We start from the raw sequence: 25344 nt of genomic DNA on the forward strand, positions 1-25344 counted from the left end.
CTTTGACAAATTTGTACTGGAATCCTGCCCTATTTCTTGCCTCTTTACCCAGAAATTGAAGCCAGCTGGCTCCAGAGTCTGGCAGCCTGGAAACAGGCTGGCTTAGGACTTGAGAGGCTTGGCTTCTAAATTCCCACTTCCTAAGCAAGTAGAGTCCTCTTTCTTTATTATCAAGACTAAACTCTCTCTTTGAACAAAAAATCCATTTTAGGACCTTTCTAAAATATCTGTTCCAATTGCATATGAAAAACAGATTTTCACATTTTTGCAACTGAGTCAATTTCTATCTGAATAGCTAAAGATCTGTCCTTGTCTGCCCCGTGCCAGTAGGGTGGCAAACGAAATGGAAGTCTTTAACAACATGAAAGGGGCTAGTAACAAAAATGTCTGGAGGTACAATAAATAATGCCAGTGTGAAGAGCATAGAAGGAAAACAGGAGGTGTAAATGTATCACTTTTTGGTATTTGTTGTTCTGAGTCTGAAGCTATACATGCACATGCAGCAAAAAGCACCTGATATCTCTTCTATCAAAAAGGCACACAAGCCTGGCTACACAGATATTGCCATTAACTTTATATATTTTAATTACATAGAAAGGAAAGCTACATCTGAAACCTGCACAGGATATTTTATGCTTTAAACATTTATGGATTTATTCACAATGTCACATGGAGTTTTGGGGTTTTTTTGTTGTTTTTTTTTGTTTGTTTGTTTGTTTTGTTTGTTTGTTTTTTTGTTTGTTTGTTTTTTGGTTTTTTTTTTTTGCTTGGGACAAAAGGCCTTTGCTATTGGCCTATTTTAAGGCACTGGTCAAACAGGAACCTGAGCTTTGTTGCAGAGGGATAGACACAAGGTCTGCCAGTCGGAAAACCAGCAGAAGCTAAAACTGCAGAACCACATTTTTTCAAAAAATCTGATTTGTCAATTTTATACTTAAATAAATGTTTTTTAGAACACGATGAAATTCACAACAGTCAAGGCAACAGCAGCATAGCAACAGACATTGCTACTCAGAATAGAATCATAGGAATGATTCTGACAACTCCATCCTTTCCATGCCAGGCATACAGATGTACACAAGAACAGTCTACAGAAGACATGCATGCTTCCAAGTCTTGCCAGGGCTCAAGTTTTAGACTAAGAGCACCAGAATCAAGAATGATGTTATCCCATAGTCAAATACAATGCAGCAACCTCCTGCATCACAACACACTCTAGGATTCCCTAACAAAAGAATTACCAACATCTCAGCACAGTGCTAAAAGCCAAAAAGGTTCACTGCGCCAAGCCTCAAAGGACACCTCTGCTACAGGTCTCCCAAAGTTTCCAATGCCCATTCTGCCCTATGCAGTGGGTGAAATACATTATTATTCTTTGGTTAAAAGTAAGAACTGTGTCAGGATGTAAGCACTGAGCAAGGGTCTCTCTAGTCCAAGATGGCACACCCCTTTTCATTAAAAGGCTTTACCAATTTATCTTCAGGTTGTACATAACATTACAACACCTATATAATGCACCACTTTCTCAGGAAAAATTGTTATTTTGTGAATATCCTTTAACACTCTGTAAGACATATCCCAGACCAAAACTGAGGACAGACTAGCAGTGCTCATGCCACATACTCTTCCTAGGAATCCTCACAAAAGAAGGATGAGAGGCCTCAGCTATACAGCCTCTGACTGTACAAGTGTAACAAGACCCAGCGCAGAATTCCTTTCTAGAAGATCATGAGAACAGGTGGCATCTCCAAGTTCAGTTGCAACACAAGCTCATTCCAAGTAACCTGTATCAATTGTCCACTGTTTTCAGATCACAGGCGCATATAAATGACTCTCCTAGAAATCTTGCTCTCTGTTGCAAAGGACAACCCACCACAGCAATATGAAGCTTCAATTTTAATGGAAGTTGCATTTTCATTCCCACTGGAAGAAAGTTCTTGAGTTTCACTTTTCTAAACTTCTGATCCATGGGCATCCATTTGTTTTTATATTACTATTGTCTATTAGCAGAACTATCTCAATGCCTCTTTTTCCTAAATCTAAAACAGCAAATGTAACAAAATAAAGACTGGGAAAAGTTACAAAACAAAATACTTTCCATTTTCTCTAGCAGGGAAATACTTTCACTGTTTTTTTCAATCTAATAATCCTTTGCTGTGCTCTAATTTTAATTTCTGGAGCCTTAATCCCAAAATGTGTGCTCCTGGAGTTAAGCTGCCTGTGATGCAAAGCTTAACTCTGAAATGGCACAGCCATGTATTTTTGGCTCAGACTTTTGAGAATTTTTTTTTTTTCCAGTTGTAAGAAAGCTGTGACAAAGTACAAAAGGGCCATTTGAGATAAGAACGGGGAAAAAAGAAGCTACGATGGCTGAGATACAGGCATTAAGTAGCCTGAAAATTCAAGAGGAAAAACATTGACCTGAAAAGGTACAGAACTGTATGAAAGGAAATCAGGGAGTCAGCAGACAAATTCAGCAAGACTGATGATCAGCCAATTCCAAGGGGAAATGAAGGCCAACGCTTCCTCCCTGGATCCTTTTATCAGGAGTACTGAGCATTCTGGTGTTCAGCCCAGTATCCTACATGTCCCAACTAGGACCAATAAATAGCTTCCCTCCTCTTTTCACTTGTCTGTGTTCTGCTTGCACACACTCTCTGAGCACAGCAAAGGATGCCTGAATAAAATGACCCTGGGGATGAGAGTTAACAGGTGGACACAGTTCCTGTGTTCTCAAAACATATTTAACCAATACTGCACTCAATGTCATGCCAGGGCCTTAGAATTTATATCTCTAGAAAGTAATCTATACAAGTATAAGCTTCAACAACTAAACTGAACAAAGATGGTTTAGAAGTAACTGAAGTAATTTAGAGGTTTAGTTTAGAAGTAACTAAGGCCCAGTCAGAACAGAAGTTGGAAAAAATAATTTAAAACTCAAAAGTAAGCAACAGCTGTATCAAAACATATTCCCTAAAACATTAAATAGCTGAACCTTAACTCTAGTTAATAAATATATGTCTTGCTTCCTATTGCACAAAAGGTCAAAAATGTAATAGCTTTTTGGATTTAACATTGTATTACTCAAAGACAAAAGGATTTAATTAAAACCTTTTGCATAGATGTCTAAATAGAAATATCACTAAGTCATTCAGTCATGTACACATCACAGCTTCTTGAGTTAAGTAGGCATTACAAAAGCTAGTACTTTCAAAAACAATCTGAAAAGCTTTTGAAGTTTTTTAATTGATATATCAATCATTCTTGATAGAAACACTATAATCTCCTGTGAATTCAAAAAAAATCTATACCACAAAACAGAATTTCTAGGAATGAAGACAACTGGAATCATTCATCAAAATCCTTGCCTTTCTGAGGTCTAATTTATTCAAGGCAATAAAAAGCCTATTATTTGGACCTGAGTTGAAGCCCTTAGTGCTTTATTTCAGGAAAATCTTCCATTTTAACTCTATACTAATTGTTAATTTTGCTAATTGGTCACTGTACATTTTAGGAAAGTTATGAAAAGCAATACAGTCGTATGTATTTTTTTCTACAGCCTTATCAGGACATTTAATTTTTAATTCTCTTTTTTGTATTGCTCTTGTTCTAAGCCTGACAGTGCTAGGAGGAGGAAGGCAGAGCAGAGAGTGGACCCAACTGCGCACCCTGACTATACACAGCATATTTATCTCAAGAGTAAGAACAGAGTGTGCATTGCTTTAAACTCCACCCCACAGACACAGCAAATACAGAATAGGAGTTGAGCTGGCAGCCTGTCATACAGGCCTGCAGTACTCCAAGAGTATGATGACAAGAAGGGCAGCATTTGGGGGGAATTTGACAGAAATGTAAGGTGGTTTGGTTATGGAGGAAAGACAAGGTTAGTACCAAGCATGAAAACAGGAGAGCTGGAGAGACAAATGAAATACAAGATTCAAGTGGATGAGACTATAAGTGCCTTTTCTAGTAGGAAATTTCAAGTCTTTGGCTAGATGAGCAGGATTTTCAGAAGACAAGTTGATAATGTAATACCCAGTATTACATTTCTTGCTTCACTAGTACAGTGCAGGGGCTACCCCTTCTCCCAATGCCTTTTTCTTATTTCTTCCCCCATGTAATTCCTACATACTTTGACTTGTGGTAGTTGTCAGAATTCTAATTCATCTTTCCTGCTTTCCTCCCCTAAGTGACGGTGCAAAATTTTAAACAGGAAGCTAGCTTCTTTCTGGATTAGAAATGGCTTGGACTCTGCAGAGTCAAAATAGTCTGAGAAGATGCTGCTCCGTTTAGCTTAAATACAACTATGGGCCAGCCAGTACATTTTATTTCTCTTGAAGACATTCAGATCAAATGTAGTTTTCCATCAGGAGATACAAATCTGCAATACCCTGGATAAAACTTGGGTTCCTCTGGGTGGGATTAGGTGTCATGGAACCCACCCACACTGACAGATACCAAGCTGTGTGCTCTACTAATGATAACTTGCCTGCATATGTGTTGGCCTTGCTCAAGAGATCTGTGCATGCATGCATGTCAGCAAAAGCACGAATCCCCAGGCAGTTGATAGGATGAAGCTGGGATTCCAAAAATTCACAGCAAGTCCTCTTCACATCCTGCAGTTGCAAGAGACCAGCTGCTGGGAGCAGTACCTGAAAGGAGAAGCAACTGCTGGTTCATGTTCCACTTCAATTCTGATGTTATACAAGAGTGCTATCAATATTAAGAAAACAAACCATTAAAAAACAAAGAGGAAGATTTCAGCATTATGCAACCGAAGAAGTTAAAACCCAGCACAAGCATGATTTTACCTCCCTACAGATACCATTTAGAATAACAAGCAACATCTCTACCATTGTGTTCACTGGGGAAGTCATTCCACAAACTGTAACTCACACTTAATTTAAACTCTTCCCAATACTCATTCACAATTTCTCTTCTTACATTTCCCAGCATTTCATAATTACATCTCATTTCCAAGCCTTCAATGTTGGATATTTTTAAAAGAAAGTTTTCTAGACCATGATAGAATATGTAAATCTTATTTGCATGCAAGCACTGGACACTGTAATGTTTTTTTCTGTTAGCATCAAAAATAAGCGTCTTTATGCAAGAGATTCCAGTAAGGACAGAATTCAGCTTCCCCAGAACTCTGTGACCTTCTTGGAAGAATGATAATTAAAGATTGTATGGCAATCAATATAGACAGGAAAAATGAAGGATCATACATTTAACAGGAGTTTGATTTAAATATCAACTGTTAATGAAAGAGAAATGAAGAAAAGACAGAAATGTGACTGCAGTGAGATACACCAAGTATTGCTAAGCAAAATACTTGAAAATTAGTTTAAATCTTTGACAATTCTTGAAAATATTTAATAATCCAAACGAAGTAAGTGGAAAATATGTAATAAGCATAAGTATCACACAATTCAAAACAACTTTAGTAAGCTTAAAGGTTATTAATTATAAGGTTGAAAGAGTACAGTGAAATAGTTTTATTTTAGCTTATGTTTATGTAAATGTTAATATAATGTTACTAATACAATTTATATTATCAGAACACAGTATGATTAGTTATAACAGTGAGTAGACAAATTCATTTGATGGTTAATTCTGTGATAAGATATAATCATTAACTTACATAGCAAAAATCAATGCTAGAAATCTACTACAAGTATTTATTTACACAACTTGTCCCAATGAAGCAAACATTTCATACCTGCTCACAAATTCAATAACTAATTCAAGGACAGTCCTAGATCATTTTAGGCATATTATCAGTTTAGTTGAGCAAATAATTCTGAGAACAATCCTTGACTGCATAAATGGATCCAGTAGAAAAGTATGTAAAATTATCATCAAATCAGAATACAAAATGGAAAGGTAAAATTTGAGAATGGCATGGAGAAAATAATTTAATATTTTTGATTTCACAGTTACCCTGGCTTACTTATATGAACAGTAAATGAATGTTACAAGAACCAGATGACTCTTCATTATGGGAAATTTACATCAGTTCTGAGATCACTGTAACTGAGCATGCAAAGTTAGATATTTCAATACATTTTACTTATCAGAAAACAAAACATTCAAGTCTAAATGTATTTTATATTCTGCTGCTAAAAAGGAAAAGAGAGGCAAAGTGCATCAAATTTATCTCGTTGAATTACACATTGGGCTTTGGTTACTAGGCAACAAGAGCTGTGATAACATCCAGCTATTTTCATTTGTACCTATAGAACTGTTGGTCTGAAAGCCATAACAACCTGCATTCAAAAATACAGTTCCATCACAGTCAGATTTACTCTGCTGAAGCCAGGGGCCGAACTAAAGAGGGAAAAAATACCAAAACAACCCAAACTCCTCACAAATCCGTAAAAAAAAAAAAGAAAAGAAAAAAAGAGACTATAGTAAAACCGCGGTACAGATTAAGTTTATCTGCTGCTGACTCTAAATTGGTCAGTTATAGCTCAAATTTATTTCCAAAAATAGCCAGTAGAGGGTATCATAACTTTCCTTTAAAGATCAAACATACTGTAATGCGCATTCTGCTTTGTACTGCAAGAAATGCAGAGATGAAAAAAAAATCCTGATTTATTGTTCTATGAAAATATATTCTTATCATGGCTACTTTTTTTTTAGAATCAAACAAAACTGATTATTATTACAGATAGCAAATAAGAAATTGTGTATTCTCCTTATTTGTGTCAAAACTGAGGTGATGAATCTTGGAATGACTGCTAGATTTCCTAGAGCAAATGATTTAACTCTTACAAGACTATGAAGACTCTTCTCTGATTATTTCCTTTTGGTTCTCCTTCCTGCAATGACATGCCTATTCCCAAAGCTCTGTGCACCCATAATGCCAAATACATCTTTCCAACCCCACTGAGAAAAAAAGGACTGTGACCAGGTGCAAGGATTTGTTTTAAAATCCACCTGCAATGTCACCTGCATAGTCAGGAGGGATCCACTTAAGGCCTGGGACTTGGGTCCATGTTTTCACTGGAGTAGATTCAAGCTCTTTGCAACAACTCAGCTAGATCATCAATCTGTAAATGAGGCTGATGCACAAAATACCCTCCCTTGTGGCCCTTCAGGTACCTGCCAGGAGTATGTCAGGGGCTGAGGGTCCTAACGATGTCTGCAGCTTTTCTCCCTCCTTTTTCACCTGACAGCATTATGACTCTGTTCATCTTTGTGCAGCTGGACACATTCACCTCGCCTGACCAAAATGTGTGTTGAGCTTGGAAGTGAGGAGCAGCTGGTAGAGGCAGGCACCTCTCCAGGTACCCACAGGCCCACCAGGAACACATTTACAACAGTCCCAAAGAGATACAACCTGCCCAACTGAGGAACAAACCTCTACAAGGAAAGAGGGCTCAGAGGAGATGGATAAGGGTGATGAACTCGGAGAAGAAATACAAGAATGAGCATCCAGTGGCATAAAGAAAGTCAAACTTTTCTTCACATAAGGGGGACCAGAGGGCAACTTCCTTTAGATATATAGCTGTACCAGTAAGTCATCAGGTTATGCAAACAGCCTTTTCTAGAATAATTACCAGCATATAAGGTCTCCCTCAGCTAGCCAGGCCAACAGGGGGAGAAGTATGTATGTGACGTGGCTCAGTCCCTCAAAATGTGTAAAACCAAAAAACCAAGAGAAGGAGGTCTTGAGAGCAATAGGCTGGAGAGGGCTTTAGCCGACATATTCCTTCCTAGTGAACTGGAGATACCCACCATCCTGACAGTGGGCATACATACACAGATCAGTAATGGGAATCACTTTTGCACAGTGATCCAAATGTATATTGCAACTGCTATGTTATGTTTGTATTGTGATTGCAGCATATTAAATCAAATCACTAAATCAAAACATAACACTGTAGTACCAAGTATCTTCACAACAGTAAATTTCATGGCAAACATTAAATCCCCCTCAAGGACTATCCAGAAAAAGCTGGTCAGAGCAGCTGCCCTGGAGTGCCTCCATACCAGACGAGGGTGTTCATCCCACCTGAGGGCTGCCAGATGATGTGACAGGCACAGCCCCTTGACTGGTACCACTTCTTGAACACACCAGGTTTTAGTAACTGCCCTGCTAGCTGAGAATGGAGGAACAAGTCCAGTGGAAGGAGCCACCAGGATAATCAGAGGGCTGGAGCACGTGATATGACAAGGAGAAGCTAAGAAATCTGGATTTGTTCAGCCATAAAAGAAAAAAGAGACCTTATTACAGTCCACAGCTACCTAATGTGAGGGTAGAGCGACCCAGACTGCTCTTGAAGATGCACAGCCGTAGGACAAGGAAAAGCAGGAACATAATAAAATCTGACTGGAAAAAAAAAGGAGTTAGGTTGTTTTTTCTGTTTTGTGTTATGTTTTGTTGTGTATTTTTTAAGTGAGGCTGGTTAAGCCCCAGAACAGGTTGTCCCAGCCAGCTGCAGAATCTCCATTCCTGGGAGATACTAAAAATTCAGTGAACGTGCCTCTCAATGTGCTTTTAAAAAGCCCAGTGAAAAGTAAAAGCAAAATTTAAATTGATTAAAGGTTTCTCCCTGTTAATTTAAATCAATTTGATCCATCCAAGCTGTCCTCTTTGCACTCCTTTTTGTACCGTGAGGTTCTCCTAGACAGATCATACTGTGATATCTGACATACGAAGATGCTTTAGACAGTATTTTCTTCTCTACTACTTTCAAATTTCTTGTAATCATCTTAAAATTTCTGCCAGGAATATTTGCCCAAATTCAAATTGATAGCTACCAAAACCACATTAATATCAGTATAATGTCAATAGGAAAACAGTGAAAGATCATATTGAAGCTTTTGAAAACAAGATCCCACAACATAAACAAACCAAAAATTTTGCAGAACACTGAAGTACTTTTCAAGCAAATAAGCCAATAAAAATCAGAGCAGCGTATGCCAAGAGAATTGAATAATGTGCTGTCTAAAATAGAAAAATTCCATTCTTTACTACATGGAGAGGAATGAAAACAGATCTGTAACATTAGGAAAGATACTAATCTAAAAATGCAGATGCACAAGAATCCAAACACACTACAATACAACAAAGAAGTAAACAGTAACATTAGCAAGTTACATCCTTGCTAATCACAGATATTGCATATTTTCAGTTACAACATTAAAATGAAGTAAATTTCAGAGAACAGCAGTTATGTTAATGCCTGTAATAAAAATATCCTGAGGAAACAGATTAAGGTTTAACATTTATTTCTAAGTTTTAAATAACCATTTCAGCAAACTAAGCTCCTTCATTTGCCGTTCACATTATCATAGCATGGGGAAGAAGGAAATTAACATAGTGGTTAAATATAATCCAAATTATCTTATTTTTTCATTCTTGTCTACATGCATCTGTGCTGTAATTAAAATTGTGGTTTGTAACTGAAGTGTAGTCTTAATTCTAGTAAAATCATTCAGCACGGCATTGAAATTATGCTATTTGGGAGTATGCATACAAAACCACTAAAATAGACACAAATATTTTAAGGCATCTGTGGGATAAAATGTGGAAGTTTCAATTTTGGAAAATTCAACCCTGCTTGAATTTCTGTACAAACAACATGTGCATGTTAAGTGCGGTGTTCCAGTGTTAAAATACAAAAATAAGAGGCTGCACTGGAATTAAAGATGTGCATGAGCTGCAAGTTTAGAACATGATGACATGTAGCCTATGAAATATACCTTCTGGATATCTTAACACCCTCAAGGCTATTGCACAATGAAGATATGGATGTATTAATTTTTTCTTTACCTTAATGAACCTCATAAAAATCTGCCTAAAAATCAGGCGCAGGTGGCAGTTTCATACTATCACAGGAAGGAATCAGATCACAAAACCGTCCTGTTCATTCACATTCCCCTTGTACAAGATACAAATTGGTAGAGCACCACTTCAGTAGAAAATTATTAAATAATCATGAAAATGTAATATTTTTAAATTATTGACATGATCTACAAAATACATGATCTCCCAACTTCAATATCAATGTGACAGATTAAATTGGAGGATGAGGAAAAAGTAACTGTTTTACATACCCGCTTTTTAACTTGCATCATAATCTGTACTTAAGAGTCCACTTCGGTTAGTGACATGCAATTGATAGGAAGCAACCAATTTGCTCAAAAAGCAGCTTTTGAAGAGACAGCATCTTAGAAGATTAGTCTGAACAAACTACTAATTATTAATAAAAACGTTAGGTACAGAGCTGGGTTTTCTGTTGTTTTCCTGGGGTTTTTTTGAAGGGGGATGATGTGGAAGTCTTTTGAGGGATTTGGGATGCAGTCAGTAGGTGCTGAAGTGCAGAAACAAGATTCATGAAGCAAATGAAATTACAGAAGAGTCACTTATTTAAGTAATACACTATAATGAGGGCTATCCATCTGGTCTACAAGGGAGAATCATGCAGTCTTGCTTGGCTTCATGGTTCTCCTACATCTTCTCTACCAGAACAGTGCCTTAACCATCACATGAAAGTGCATTTTGGCATAAGCTTTCACACAAGAGAGACAGATTGATTTCCTAGTCTGATGGTTATTTTTGTTAACAGTCAGAAGCTTAGCCTTTCATATCCTTTTCTTCTCTTAAAAGATACTGGCAATAGAAATGAAACATTCTCTCACTAGGAGTAAAACATTAGGAACCTAAAATAATTTTAATTAGAATTTTAGATTTTTCTTTCAGTGAAAAAAATTGCAGACATTTTGATTTTATAGGAACAAGGTTCTTGATTTGAAGTTTGGCCACTGAATTTAAGTATGTGTATAGTAAGTAATCTAAAATGAAAGCTCAGAATCCTTCATCATACTTTAATTAATTCAGTTTTTGGAAGATTACACAGCTGCATAAAAGCACCATCATTTTTTCTTAGGGACAGCATAATTTAAACGAGGCTAACTCGAGTCTGAACAAAGCTACTTCTGATATTGTGTCATTCAGGAACTGGACAATTTGTTCTTTAATTATGGTACCAGAAGTGCTACCCAGTCAAATCATACACACAGCTACCCTGCAAAAGGATTAGAAGAAGCTGAAAAGATTAAGTAGGCAGGATAACACAACTCGCACTACACGGTCTGCTTTCTTCCTGCAAAGGCTGACCCACATAAGGAATCGCTGCATCAGCTGATGCTCTGAGCTTCCAGTGAGCTTCAGCCATGGGACTGAACTGCAGCATCTCAACCTCCAGCACCAGACCACCCTCAGCTCAGACCCCACTGACACATAAAACCACTCTGGGTATACCAAAAATTACTACGATAGAAACGTTTTCAAAAGATTGCCTAAAACCGAAGATGTAACGGATTGACAAAAAACTAAAAATGTTCATTTGCTGTGTCCTCAAGTAAACAAAAAACCTTTGAAGAAGCAGGGAGAGGGGAAGGAAAGAATTGCTGGTTTGCTGAGGTGCTTTGTACATTACAGACTGACTTGTGACAAACAAGGTTTGTTCTCCTAGTATAAATGAGGATTTTCTGGCAATTTAAAAGAGAGGGCTTGAAAGGCCATTTGCAAAATCCTAAACCTGGGAAGGAAACAAACAGCAGCATAACTGGGGCAGTAGATTGTGAGCCTTTGCTTGCTCTATTATTTCATTCTCTGGCACAAAAGATGCATCTATACTACCAAGCCTTAAAGTAATACAAAACCAAGAACTAAGGGTAACAGAAATAGCATGAAGTAGAAATGATTTCTATGCAGGGTGCTTATCTTCAATACAAAAATTATGTCAAGATTAACATCTAATATGCAGTAAATGGTCCTTCAGTGGACTCAAAACACATTTGATTACTTCAAGCTTTTACCATAATTATGTTTTTGTAGTTTATTAAGATAATCTTTTACTTATCATTCCGTTTCCTACAACAGACCATAATTATATTCTAGAAATGTCACAGAGGATTTCCTCGGAAAATAAGCATTAGGCTTAGTGACAAATTTCATAAATGCTTTAATCTAGATGTTGTGCTTAAAAAATTCAGGTATGGAGAGCCAAAATTCCCAAAGTAAATAGCATCTACAGCTTCCCATTTGATTTTTCTTTGCAGATACAGGTTTAGTACATACATTTCATGATTTCAAGCACTACCAATATCAAGAAAACAGAAACATTTTCAACTAAGCCTTTATGCAGCCTCCAAAATTTCACCTTGTGTTGCAGCATATCCTGAACCTACATGCAAGCAAGAGAGGTCAACCACAAAGTCTCTTTAAGCGACTTAATTTAATAAGCACCCTGAAATTTAGAGGGAGGTGGACAAGCATTCATTTGAGCACACGATTCTGCACTTTAAGTTGGCAAGGGCTACTTTTGAGGTTTTGCCACAAAAGGTAGCTTTATGGTCATACAAAGCAAGAGAGACATGGATGCATGCCTACAGGAAAGGTTGTAGGTGAGTCGCTAAAAGTAGCTTTCATCCAACTTGACATAGAAGCATCCCTAGCACTGCCTAGCAGTGTGGTGATTTTAAAGACTCAGAAAAGTTGTACAAACTTTCAGTCTGAGAAGGCAGTTTACATGCCTTCATTATTAATGTTTAGCTAAAGGGCAACCACATCCTAGCAAGGCAAGATGAAGGCATCAGGTTTTAGAATCACAAAACTTGTGACGTCAGCCCGACTACTTCTGATCTACCCAACGGTCATCATATCTGATACTCTTTCTTTTTGCTTTTTTTTTTTACTTTTCTTAAAAACCATAGAATGATCTGGCTTGAAAGGGACTTTAAGATCATCTAGTTCCAACTCCCCTGCTATAGGCAGGGACACCTTCTAATAGACCCAGTTGCTCAGAGCCCCATCCAACCTGGCCTAAAACATTTTCAGGGATAGAGCAGCCACAAGTTCTCTGGACAAATAGTCTATTCAAGTCTGTAAACTCTTTTAGGCCACGCCAGACTCAGAGTTTGTTGCTGTAATACCTCTCAATGGAATCCCAATTGCAGCTGGCCCATAAAACAAAAGAGTTAAAAATATTTTCCAGCCTAGTCTAGAACTATGCGGTTTTCCAGAAAAATGTTCAAATAACAGGTAAAATCCAGGCCTTCTAAAATGAAAAACCAACACATCTCCCTAGTCAACCCCACAAGAAAAAAAAAGAGAAATCTGTTTCCTTCTACAGAGGGAAATGGCAAAAAATTTCCCTTTGTTAGAACAGTTTTTGTCTAGCTCTGCTCCAACAAGACAGGGATCTCCTCCAGTCTGAGTCACACTGGAAGCAATTTTGGCACCTGGTTTGAGACAGAATCTGTTATGTCCTCCATCCTTCCCCAGGATGTGTTTAAACCCAGTATTTACTGAAATGTAGCTTCACAGCACTGCTCTGCTTCCACCAGCACTATCCCTTCCCCTGTCTTCCCCTCTTCTGAGGAAAAGGGGAAAAAGAAACCTAGGATAGAGAGGATTAGAACAGGTGAACTCAACCCAGATCTGGACCTCATATGGTCTCACCTAACTAGGGAGCTAAACCTTAAGAAGTGAAAATACCTGCTTTGAAACATCATCTAATCTTTGCTTTGCTAATGCTTTAAAACACTGTCTGTCTAGTGGTTACACAGGCACCATTTCCAAGGTTCACAGGTAATCATTTCCAAACCAACCAGCACAGCTAGAAAGCAGCACTGCTCACCTTGGGCATCCTAGGCAGCTACACTCATGCATTTTGCAGCAATGTCTTCTATTCATTTAGGCAGTCACCTTAAACATAATAATAACTACACGGATGTATATGCTTCTGTGCACTTCTGTTTAGGTATTCTAAAGAAAAGCTTGTTATCTTTCAGCATAAATTAGTAACTCACCCCTTCACCCTTTACAATTGTATGTAGTGTCTTTGAAACAAATAGGCACTGGAAGAAAAGAGTCCTATTTTAGTCAACTCACAGTCAATTTAGAAAAGGCCTGAATTCCCTTCCTCTCTCAAATGATAGCTTTTCATGCCTTTAATGGCTTTAAGCCTCTCCCCAAAGCATGCTATTTCTGTCATACTTTAGACCATCCAAAAGTGTTCCAGGTAATAATGCAGATTTAGACAATGACATACAGATACTGCTGTGCCATTTTTTATGCTTCATTTTAAAGACAGCATTTTACAATAGCACAAGTTTTTCTAAGGTGACTACAGTATGTTATCCTATACTAAGAAAAGCTGTTAATGTAAAACATAGCAATACGTAGGAGTAATTCAATTTTTTTCTTTTTATGCATTACTTTACACTTTCCAACATTAATTTGGATCATGATAGCCTGACATCTAGCTTAGCTAGAAAGCAGTGAGATTTTCTATTTTTGTCTGATCTTGAAAAAAATACTTAAACCAGTTCATCACCTACATCTTTTGCTACCTACTTTTCAAAACTAAAGGAAATAGGCCCTTTGGAAGCCAGTGACACATTACAATCACTTTGATACAGCAAAACCAAACTATTTATTCCTATTTGTTCCTTTCCTCCCTAGGGATTTTTGATCTATTTATTGCTCATCATGTGACAATTTAGGAGAGACTATAACTAACTTGACTTTCAAAAGCCTTTGATATGGTTATTTCTGGACCACACTAAGAATTACAGGAGGTTTTTGGTAGCTATGCACAACTCATAAATAGAATTCTGAAACATGGGAAGTTTGAACTTTCCTAATCTCACCTGCCACTAACAAAAAACCAAACCCTTGATAGCCTCTATGATGCACAGGTGATTTACTATTTTGACATTGTGGTGATTTACTAAAACATGAGCTGAAATTCCAAAGAATAGCCAGCTAGAGAACATAACAATTTCATACAGTCTCAGCCACCTCACTTTAAAAGTTTCTTTTCTGTGGATATGCAAGGACTATTTTTACAAATATGTTTATAAAATCCTATTTTCTCTAGTGATCAGATGTTTTTTATTCATTTGCTTTTGCACTTCATTTTTTGACCCTCTCTCTAAGCCTACCCTCGATCTGTAAGAGGATGCACTTTGCACAGTCCCTTGGTGTAACAGGGACTTTCTACCTGAATTACTTTTTGGCACCTTTCATATGCATGGCTCTGACAGCCCACGTGCTCTCCTAAATCACTCATTAAAGAAACAATATGCAGGAAACGAATAGATGTTATATTTAGAGCTGCAGTGCTGAGTAAAAGTGTTTTATTCTTTTTATCATTTAAATTAAACATGCCTGTTTAAATCCCTCGGTGACTTCCCATTCACCTCCCACAGTAATCAGAATCACATGCTTCTGAAGTGCAGGATTACAGATCAGTATCTCTTCTGTAACACACTCCTGCCTCAACCCCACTTCTCTCTCACCCCATCACCTCCTCCAAGAGTTTCTGATTCATTCCTTGGCTCTTGCTTAGACCATGCTGACATAGCCAAGCTACAAGCCTCTTCACCGCCTTTGCCCACAAGTGTCTTCCAAATAAGCAGAAACAAGTGGTTTCATAAACCTCAACCCACATTCCGCCCCCCACAAAAAACAAAAAATCAAAACCAAAACACAAAAACCAGAACACCCAAACATCTTCTGAAGGTACAGAGCTTTTGAGACAGGGGAAATCTGTGATTCAGTCCACAAGACAACAGTCTCTCTCTGGAAGAAATATGACTCCCTGCCTCCTACACACACTGGCACTTGATAGTCCAAGACAGTCTTTTACAGCCTTGGGACAATTTTAATTCACTCCTCATACCTTTTGATCCACATTTTAGATTATTTTTCTCTCTGGTGCTCATTCTCAGTTCTGCTTCTCCCTTATGTATTTCTCTTTGGCACCTATAATCCAGAGTACAACAGCTCAAATGTCCGTCCAGGTTCATCTTTTCATTCTTACAAGGCTCATACTCTTCTGCCTATTCAATTTTCTTTATGAAAAAAGTTCTTGGATCCCCATTCAGCAAGCCAGAAAAAAAAAATTAAAAAGCATCATTTGGAGGACAGAGAGAACTTGCAGTAAGATATCTGCAGAAGGGAAAGAAAAAAAGGCAGGTATGTAAAAATGTGAATACCTCAGGAGAGAGAGTATTTGCCATATCTGTGCAACATCTGCTTCTCCTGGTTCTGGTGGTCCTCCCACCATTTTCCCCCTTGCTTTAACCGCAGCCACAGCTGTACAGACACAGTAATTGCTTTCTCTGCAAATTTCTTTTGCTACTTACCTCATGAACTTCACCGTCCTCTATAATCCAGGGGAGGACATGGGAAAGAATTTTATCCCTAAATAATGTAGTATGAATTGTATTTACTCAGTTTGTCTTAACAATACAAAAGATCTTGAATAGACATGTCCAAGAGACTCTTTAGGAAGACAGCTCAGCTCAAGAGAGAATCGAGGCATCAGGTGAGTGTTTCTGCCTGCATTGGTCTGAGGGGCTGGCAGTGTGCTCTGCACACGTGATTGTGCATGTACCTACTGCAAACACATGCTCAGCCTCACTACCAGGCTGAAACATGGAGCTGCAGCCACCTAGTTGTTATCAGGCTACCAGTTTCAGCAACCCTTAATGCTTTCCTCACGCTTAGGACACAGTGTGATTTCCTACTGTCACATATCCACCAAGGAAGCTAGACCAGAAACGGAAATCCTTTAAGAGAGCATCAAACATCTATCAGATAACTGTGAGGCTTTGGAATACATCTTCAGCCACATCAAAACCCCAGTTCCTCAGTTAAAAACAAACACAGGGGAGTGACAATATAGCAATCATAGCTATTCTGCAGTGCACACAATAATAATAATGTACCCCCAAAAACCAGGCAGTTCGACTTTGCACATATATAATAGCTAAAATCACAAAAGATATGCTACAAAAAAAAAAACAGAGAAAGAATACACTTTAAATGAATTTAAAAATTGTCAGAGAACAAAATATTAAATTTTTCATCGCTTAATATTTTGGTCAGCAGCTCTTAGGTGAAGCTTATTCATTTAAAGTGAAAATTAATGAAGCTTACATTTGTAATAAAATACACCGGTAAAAAGATCGTGCTCCTCTTTTCCCTTCCCTCCTACACTCATTCTCCTGACACATATAAGCGAATGAAGAATGCCTACTAGGATTATTTCACTGGAAAAAATGAGATCATTTACTGTTGCCTGACATGTCTTACAATGCATATAAATTCAAGGAGTGTGCCACTGTCTCTCCTCCAGCGATGCCACATATTAGTTGTGCCCTCATATTATTAAAATTCTCAAAGCTGTTGTCATAAAAACAAAAATAAGTCAAAAGGAACTAACCAGATGGTTGCTTGAAGGAAGCCTTAAGTATAAAATACATACAATAGCAAAACACAGTGGGAGTCTTTCAGCACACAACTGAAGAGCACACTATAAGGCTGTTTAGTCCAACATTAAGTTCTTGACCAGTAGGACCTAAACATGTTTCTATGAATAGGGTTTGTAATGAAACTTATGTCAGCTTGGATTTAAGTACCTCTCTGCAGTGTCAGCAAGCCCCTAATATTATTAGAACTGTGCTGTCATAAAAGAATAAAAACGAAAGTTTGGATTACCATGTAGTTTCAACACACATCAGAATTTAAAAACATCAGTTAATCCTGTTTTAATCATAAACTCATTAGGATGAGCCAGTTTTATAAAGCATTTTAACCTGAATGACTCTGAATACAACTTCAGAACTTGCCGCTTTCATTATTTACCATCCATGCCACAGCAGCCACAACGGAGATGAGCAGAAAGGCCAAAGGCTTGTTTATTTTTAAGGCTCTGTAAGACGATCCAATAAAGTACTACATCTCCTCGTAAAGCTTTAATAATATCAGTGTCAGGGAAATAAGACCACAACAACCTATAGTTTTTGACACTCGAATAGCTCGATTACGTAAAACATTTTTTGAAAAAGAAAATGCTTTCAAAAACTTGTGCAGTTGCCTGAAACCCATTAAGAAAGAAAGAAGTGAGTTTATGGACAGAATGTTTTAGGTTTTCATGAAGGCAAAGCAAAAAGTGATGGTAAAATGAAATATGATGGTGGAAATATGGTGGTTTCAAGATTAATCTGAGTCTGGAAAAAGCCAGGATATGGAAGATAAGGAAACCAAAGCCCATGACAAATACTTTAATTATCTCAGAAACGAGCAGGATTGTAACCTGTCACCTCAGGGCTCAAATAATTAGCCCCTTACTCATGACATATTGAAGGCAGGAAGCCAAATCTGTCCAAAATTCTATAGGAGATTATTTGGGAATCAGAATTCAGTATCAGCTCAGAAAAATAAAACTATATGAGCAGCTTAAAAGACAGCTGTACAGAAATCTTTTAATGAAGACTTGGCCTACCAGTCTGTCTAAAAGAACATGTGCTGCACTGGGATACTTTGCTGAGAGTTTCTAACAAGTTAAATTTAAGTCACAGGAAATGGAAATTCACAGATCTCACCTCCAAAGATGCTATCAACAAACTAAGGTAGAGTCAAAGCTATCTTCATTTTTTGAAAAAAAATCTACTGCAGCTATTGACAGGGAAATCAGTGCAATATTGCTTCACTTTTTTAGGAACGGTAAGAGAAAAAACTTACAGTCATTTACTTCAAAAAATTTATCTCTAGAAAGAAAAAAAAAAGCACAACAAAGTAAGTATCACTGTTACTTTCAATAGGATTGGTATTATCTGACCTAACTACATTCTTCTTCAGAAGCATGCAAACTTTAGCAATAAATCAGCTCAGAGGAATATTCACATGGTCCAAGCAAGCAGCCATGTACTGCAGGAAAGACTTTGGAAGCTAAATCAAGATGGCATGACTGTCTAGGCACTGTGGAGATGCAAGAGGAAATCTGCACAAAAAACCAGTAGGAACAAGGGGGACAGGACAGGGACAGCCATAATGACAACCCACTGGCTTAAACCATACCTCAAAATTCTATTCAATTAATAAATAACAAAGTAATGATTTTTAAATGCTTTCATCAGGAAATTGTGGTTAGTAAATAGAGGCAAATGCAAGTAAATAAAAGGCCTTTATCAACAACCAGTCAGCAAACTTCAGAGACGCCAACCTGATAAACCTGTGGTACAGCAAGCAAGAGTTTTATTTAGTTACTTGCATCTGCTAGAATGCTGTGGCTGCTTCTAGTTTGAAAAACTGCTATCATGAAACTGCACTGTCTAGAACACCATCATCTATTTGAAAACCATTCAGCAATTGCTGCTAATTTAGAATAAACTCTTCTTTAGGAGCCCTGCATTTCAGTAGAGTGCACAACTGGGGACGTACTGGACCTATATTAAGTAGCTGTTGGTCTCTTGGTGACACGCAAGGTGTTAATCATGACCAGTAGGGATGTAATTGCCTAGATCCAGCCTACCAGCACTCACTCTTCTCAAGATACACTCCTATTTAAGCTGTTTCCCCTGATTACCAAAAGGATTTGAAAGAAGAGGTGGCTAGAGGCACATCTGTCAATGCATCAAGATCAGACTTAATCCCTTCCTGCCCCTTTTAAGGCATTTTTTTCCACACATCTCTTTTTCAGGTTGTCTGAAGGAGAACAGCCAATTCCCATAGAAGCAATTTCAGCACTACCTTCTCTCAAACCAGTTTCATATATAAAATATGTATTTTATATTTGAAACAGAACCTACTGCATTATAAGATTCAGTGAAAGCTTCACAGGATTCAGTTCAGTTGAATAAATATTTCTTTTATCTCTTCCACCCACTTACACAGCAGCAGGCATGCTTCCAGGACACAGAATGCATGTCTCTGTTCAAGTGCTGAATTCAACTCCCTCCTTTTACAATGCCCAATCACACATTTGTAAAGAACCTTTGTAAAGTCAGCCGTGGATTCTAAAAAGGAAAAATCTACCCCAATTAACACAGAAAACTTCCTATATTCATAAAGAAAATACACCCTTTTGGATATACTCCTTTGGATATACCCCTTTGAAAGGGAGGGAAATATTTTTGATCCAATAAGGGAAAAGAGAAGTTCTGTAGTGCTTGAAGATATACTTCATTGGTAGGCCTCATAAACTCTTGAAAAACATTCCAAGTTAGATATCTAAAATGAAACTAGTTCCAAACACATGTTTTACGCTCTTCACACATCACAGTCTTGCTAACTCACATAAAGACACTTAGTTTAGTCAACTGTTCAGACACACAATTTGTTTCCAAGGATAAAGCTTGATAAGTATCACAATATTCCCAGGAGTATTTTGACTTTCAGTTCAGATACAAAGATAGTATGGCTTTGAAGATTACTGGAATATAAGCTCTATTAATTTGATCATGTAAGTGCTCAAAGACTGTGGCAAATATTAAGTAAAGAGATCAGTCTTAAAAACTGGCTTATATTAAGTCATTCTGCATTTTCTTCAAGCTAAAAGCTGCTTTTGTTCAGTTGATGTGCAACAGTAAGTTGTTAAAATGGATATTCCATCATGATCCTGAACTCTCTTTTTAATTAAACTCTTGTGAACTGGTGTACCTGATCCTTAGTAGAAAGGGATTGAAGGAGAGAATCTGAGATGATTATGAGAACATAGGTGTGAGGGAAAAAACAACTCCATTATCAAATCTGACGTTCTGGTAATACAAGTTTCAGTACAAACTGGAAGCCCCTAAACAGGTTATTTCACATCCTACCCACATAAAACTGCACGGGGTTCATCATAAGCACACCAATTCTAAGTACAATACAGCAATTTATTCTGAATATTTTTATCTGAGTTTATTCTAGTGCTTAGCAGAAGAGCAAATAAGGAATGTTTCATGCTGCACAGAATTTTATTTTTGCCTTTAAATTAGTATCCAGTGAAGATTACGCATGGTAAATGCAGCCCCTATGTTTGCATGGAGATTATCTTACTGATCATACATAGTTCTACTACATTTTATTCAAATTAATATCTACTCCTTGCTGATTTGTTGGATGTTTTGTCCTCCTCAACATACACAAGTCTAGACTGCTCATTATTTTGCATTCTATTTTGTGTAATGCTCTCTTCTACATTTTTCTTTCAATGTTAAAATAACTTGTACATATCTTGCTTCTCTCCTGCCCTTCCATCCCTAAACCAGATTTAATTTCACAAGATTTTCAGCAGGATATTTTTTTCCTGTTATTGGTGCATTTTAAAATGTAACTAAGCATTTCTCCAAAATGAAAATAATAAATTTTTCACCTTTTTTTTATTAAAGCCAATTTTAACATGTGGTTGTACTCTGGAAACAGACTTAAAAATTAGCATCTCTTCCTAACAGAAAATTCCTGGTGTGAACCTGAAGTCTTGCCCACTAAACATACTGAAAGACACTACTGACTTCCACTGGTTTCAGTTTTGGTACATTAGAAGTATTATGCTAATAAGCATAAATGCTTTAAACAACAAATCCCTCAAAATGGCTTTTACCAAAAGGAAGAGGGGCCACAACCTCTTTCTGCCACTGTATGATGACTGCTTTCATGTTCTCATTCCCTCTACCAGCACAAACATATAGTGACTACTAAAATGAATGTCTTGTTGCTGGAAAATTAATGACATAAAGAATCAAACACCGTATTTTTTATTCACAAGATAATAGTTTCACTCTTGTCTGCAGTGACAGGCCTTAATAGACCAATTTGGCCATTGCATGTTAAATATGTAGATATACATAAAATGGAAAGAGTCTAGAAGAGCAAGAATGGTAAAATATTTAGAAACTACTGTGTCCAAAGAACAGTCTATGATGTTTAGCCCAAAGAAAAAAAAACAAAGTATATGAATAAGAACAGTCATTCAATGTATGAGATTATTGGAGCAGAACAGCAACAAGTCACTTTACAAGATGACAGAAGGAAGTACCATTAATTAGTCTAATATAGACCAGGAACATTTAAGTCAGACACTACCTGCCTTTAGAACTAGAAAAACTATTAAAGCAACTGGAATAAACCACCTAAGGATTGTGATCCAGTTTCCATTGTTAAATATGTTCTGCCAAGTCTAGATACATTCAGTCACTGTTTCACTTTACAGAGCTTGGGAGCTCTGTATTATCTTTTACGCTATTCCCCACAACATCACATTCCTTCTTCTTCATGTTCCTTTAACATACCCTCAGTTCAACTTATGACATGACCCAATGCTTGTGGGTCATGCCACAAATATAATTCAGAAACTGACCATCTTAAAAAGCACACATCTGTTTTCTTAAGCTGTGGGACTTCTCTGGGTTTTGGTGTGAAACACAGGCTCATTTTCAACCTTGAGGATTTTTCATGATCTAACAACTCTGCAACACTGAACAGATAGAGGTAATGAGGTGTGGCATGAATAGTCAAAGCCCATACTACCAAACATGGTACTGTAGAATGTCTACCTTAGTAAATAGCTGGGACAACATTAGGATCTTCTTTTTTGGGGATTTCTTGGGGAAATCAGCTGCTTTTTTGGACCTTGTTTTGACAGCACCTTAAATCAAATGTGCTGTCAACTCTTATGCCCACACCCCATGACACCATACAAATAGAAGCATCTCTGTTGTACTTTTTATGGCAATCTGCGTGAACAGTAATAGTTACAAAGAAAAAATGCATACATATTACTGTTCATAATGTGCTTATTACTATGCAAATGTTGTTCTTGAATAATTTCAGAAAATGAGCAGAAAAAAATGATACTTCTTGAATATGACCCTATTCAGGATTCTGGGCTTCATGTTTGTTGTACCTAACAAAATTTGTTAAAGGAAAAAACACGCCAGGATAGAGTTATACAATGTAAAAATAAATTTTTTTTTGTGATTTTCTCCTCTGCTATCTCTCATGCACTCATCTTGTTCAAAAGCAAGACAGAAGTAGCAGCAAAGTGAAGCTACATGTAATGCTTGCCCCAGGCTGCAGAAAAACATCTACTCCCAACATTGGTGTATGTTCCTACACTTCAGTATACTAATCCCAAGTATTGGGTGAAAACAACTGACAGGGTTGTGATCCAAGGTAAGAATAGCTCAAAAATCCCCCCCAAAACCCATGTAAGGTGGAAGTGGAGATACAGAGTGTTATGCTGTCAGATGTTTTTTTGAGTTCAGTGATCTGCTTTATAAAACAGTCCAGCAAATAGTTGCATCAGCACAACTAAAGGAACAGAGACCCGTAGCAAGGAATCAGAAAGGAACCCAATCACCTAACTTGTATTTATTCAAAGCTCATTCCACCCAACCTGTATCAGCAGGCTGACCTCTAAAGCCCATAACAAATCCACAGCCCACCAACAACTTCAGGAATTTCTCCTCCAAAATATATTTGTGCTCAGGAGAGCCCCGAGGTGTACAGCTGACTAAAAAGGGGCTGCAATGCATATGCATAGCGTGGGAGAGTTACTCACGCATGAGCTTCTTATAGTAACCAACTCTCCCACATTGTGCACTGCATGTAGTTAATACCTATATGGATATCAAAAACATTTGATATGCAAGAAAGTTGATTTGCCTTCTGAACACATTAACCTGGATATTCCCTTCTTAAAATATGACAAATGAGATATAGCACTATGTCTGACATGTAATTTCATTTCTAAAAGACAAAAAAAAAAAAAAAAAAAAGAAAAAAGGACAAGCAAAGAGTTAATAATGCAGAAAAATGTGACCTAATATATAAATACAGCAGAAACACTGGTATGGCATTATGCAAAGTGAGTGCCACTAGAGAGAAATTATAAAATAACCTGCTTTAAATGAAGGACAAACACTAAAAGAATGTACACATTCATATACCAGCTGTCTTATTGTTTCAGGCTGGGGGGAACCTATTGAACCAAGAACTGAAGAAAAGAACAAATGTTCTTTTGTATGTAACTAATGCAGCGATAACATCCAGTGAAGAGAGCCTCCTGTGTCAATAGTTTATGGGCTAAATGAATGTAGTTTTCTCCTCAATCACTGACTTACATCTGATTTTTCTACCTCCACACCTGCCCAAAAACATACATAAGTGAGAACAGGACAGTGGGGAGAAAAAAATGGACAGTCCTCACTAAGAAGTTGCAAAGGCACAGCCAGGAAGCACTCCCCTGTCCACATCTAGATCAAGTAAGATCCTAAGGAAAAAAGCTCAGAGTTAACCTGCCCCTTGAGAAAGACCAGTGAGCTGGGCTATGATTATGTGTTCCTTTATAATTAGTTTTCATAAATATACAATGCAGCTATTTTAATACCAAGGACAACTTAGCGATTCTACATTACTTTAACATGAAGCTTGCACATCTTCTTCAAACATTGCATAGCATATTAGAAATTAATTCAATACCTATTCTTACTATGTATAACCGGAAGAGATGGAATGATACACCTGAAATCCCATAAAGGGTATCAGAATAAGAATCATAAGCAGCTACCTAGAATCTGAAGCTGCAGTTCAACACATTAATCCAAATCATCTTAGGTTTTTACACATCTGTACTCCTACAAGATAAATTCCTAACCACTACCAAAATTTCACAATATTTTCTAGGTCATATAGACAAGAACTTGAGAGCTAGAATTAATCTCAATAGCATGCAACATGCTTTTGGAGAGAACGCATTTTTAACTAAGGCCTTAGAATCTGCACTAGGTTTCTAGGTTTCCAAAAAGTCACAGCAACAATTTTCCCATCTTGGCTTTCAGGCTTAAGGAAAAGAATTTGTATCAGCATATTTATTTTTATCCATAGTGTTTATTTCTGCTGTAATGCAAGTAAACTCTACATATCTAGTAATAATAATGCAAAAAGGATGAAAGTGACAAAGTAAGAATAAGTTTACATTCAATACAGTCATATTACAAGTATATTCACCATCAGCATTAAAGTGCAACTACACAGGAAAAAAATCAAAACCCAATTTAGAAGCCTGACTTTCTTCTCAGTACTCAAGTAACTACAAATTTGCAATATCACTCACCAAGCCATATTATTTATACTAACATCCCCAGCATCATCAGATATCTATCTTCAGACAGATAACCTGGAGCCATGAAAATTAAAGCCCGATCAGACCCATGAGTGTTAAACCAGTGGATTTCTGGCCTTCAACGACTCCTGTACGAGGAAGAAATGTAATATTTTTCCTCCTCATTAACATGGAGGAGTCAGCATTGCCAAGGATGGGTGATAATGCCTCCTCCTAGGCAGCACCTACAGCCAGAATACAGTAGGACTCCCTGTTAAGTCCACTCCAATGTTATGGATCAAATGTACAAGATTAGGGCCATTAAGCTCTGTCAGCAAGACACAATATTCTGCTTTAAGGATGAAAAGCCAGAAAGATCAAGCAGCAAGAGGTCTGTTAGGGAATCTCTGATAACTGTGGATTTGCTCAAGGTCTTCCACCGTGA

General features: G+C 37.4%; 1 protein-coding gene across 4 annotated transcripts in view; it reads right to left on the bottom strand.

The window, feature by feature from the left end:
• Window positions 1-25344, bottom strand: part of KLHL2 (kelch like family member 2) — a 55841-nt gene that overhangs the window by 15499 nt on the left and 14998 nt on the right. For all 4 annotated transcript variants that reach the window (XM_066186029.1, XM_066186030.1, XM_066186032.1 and 1 more), the window contains one exon: window positions 4490-4652. In XM_066186029.1, the coding sequence (XP_066042126.1) occupies window positions 4490-4652 (163 nt within the window). The remainder of the gene's footprint in view (window positions 1-4489; window positions 4653-25344) is intronic.

The sequence above is a fragment of the Chamaea fasciata genome, unplaced genomic scaffold (genome assembly GCF_029207755.1).
Source record: "Chamaea fasciata isolate MVZ Bird 193981 ecotype frontalis unplaced genomic scaffold, bChaFas1.0.hap1 SCAF_6, whole genome shotgun sequence".
NCBI lineage: Eukaryota > Metazoa > Chordata > Aves > Passeriformes > Sylviidae > Chamaea > Chamaea fasciata.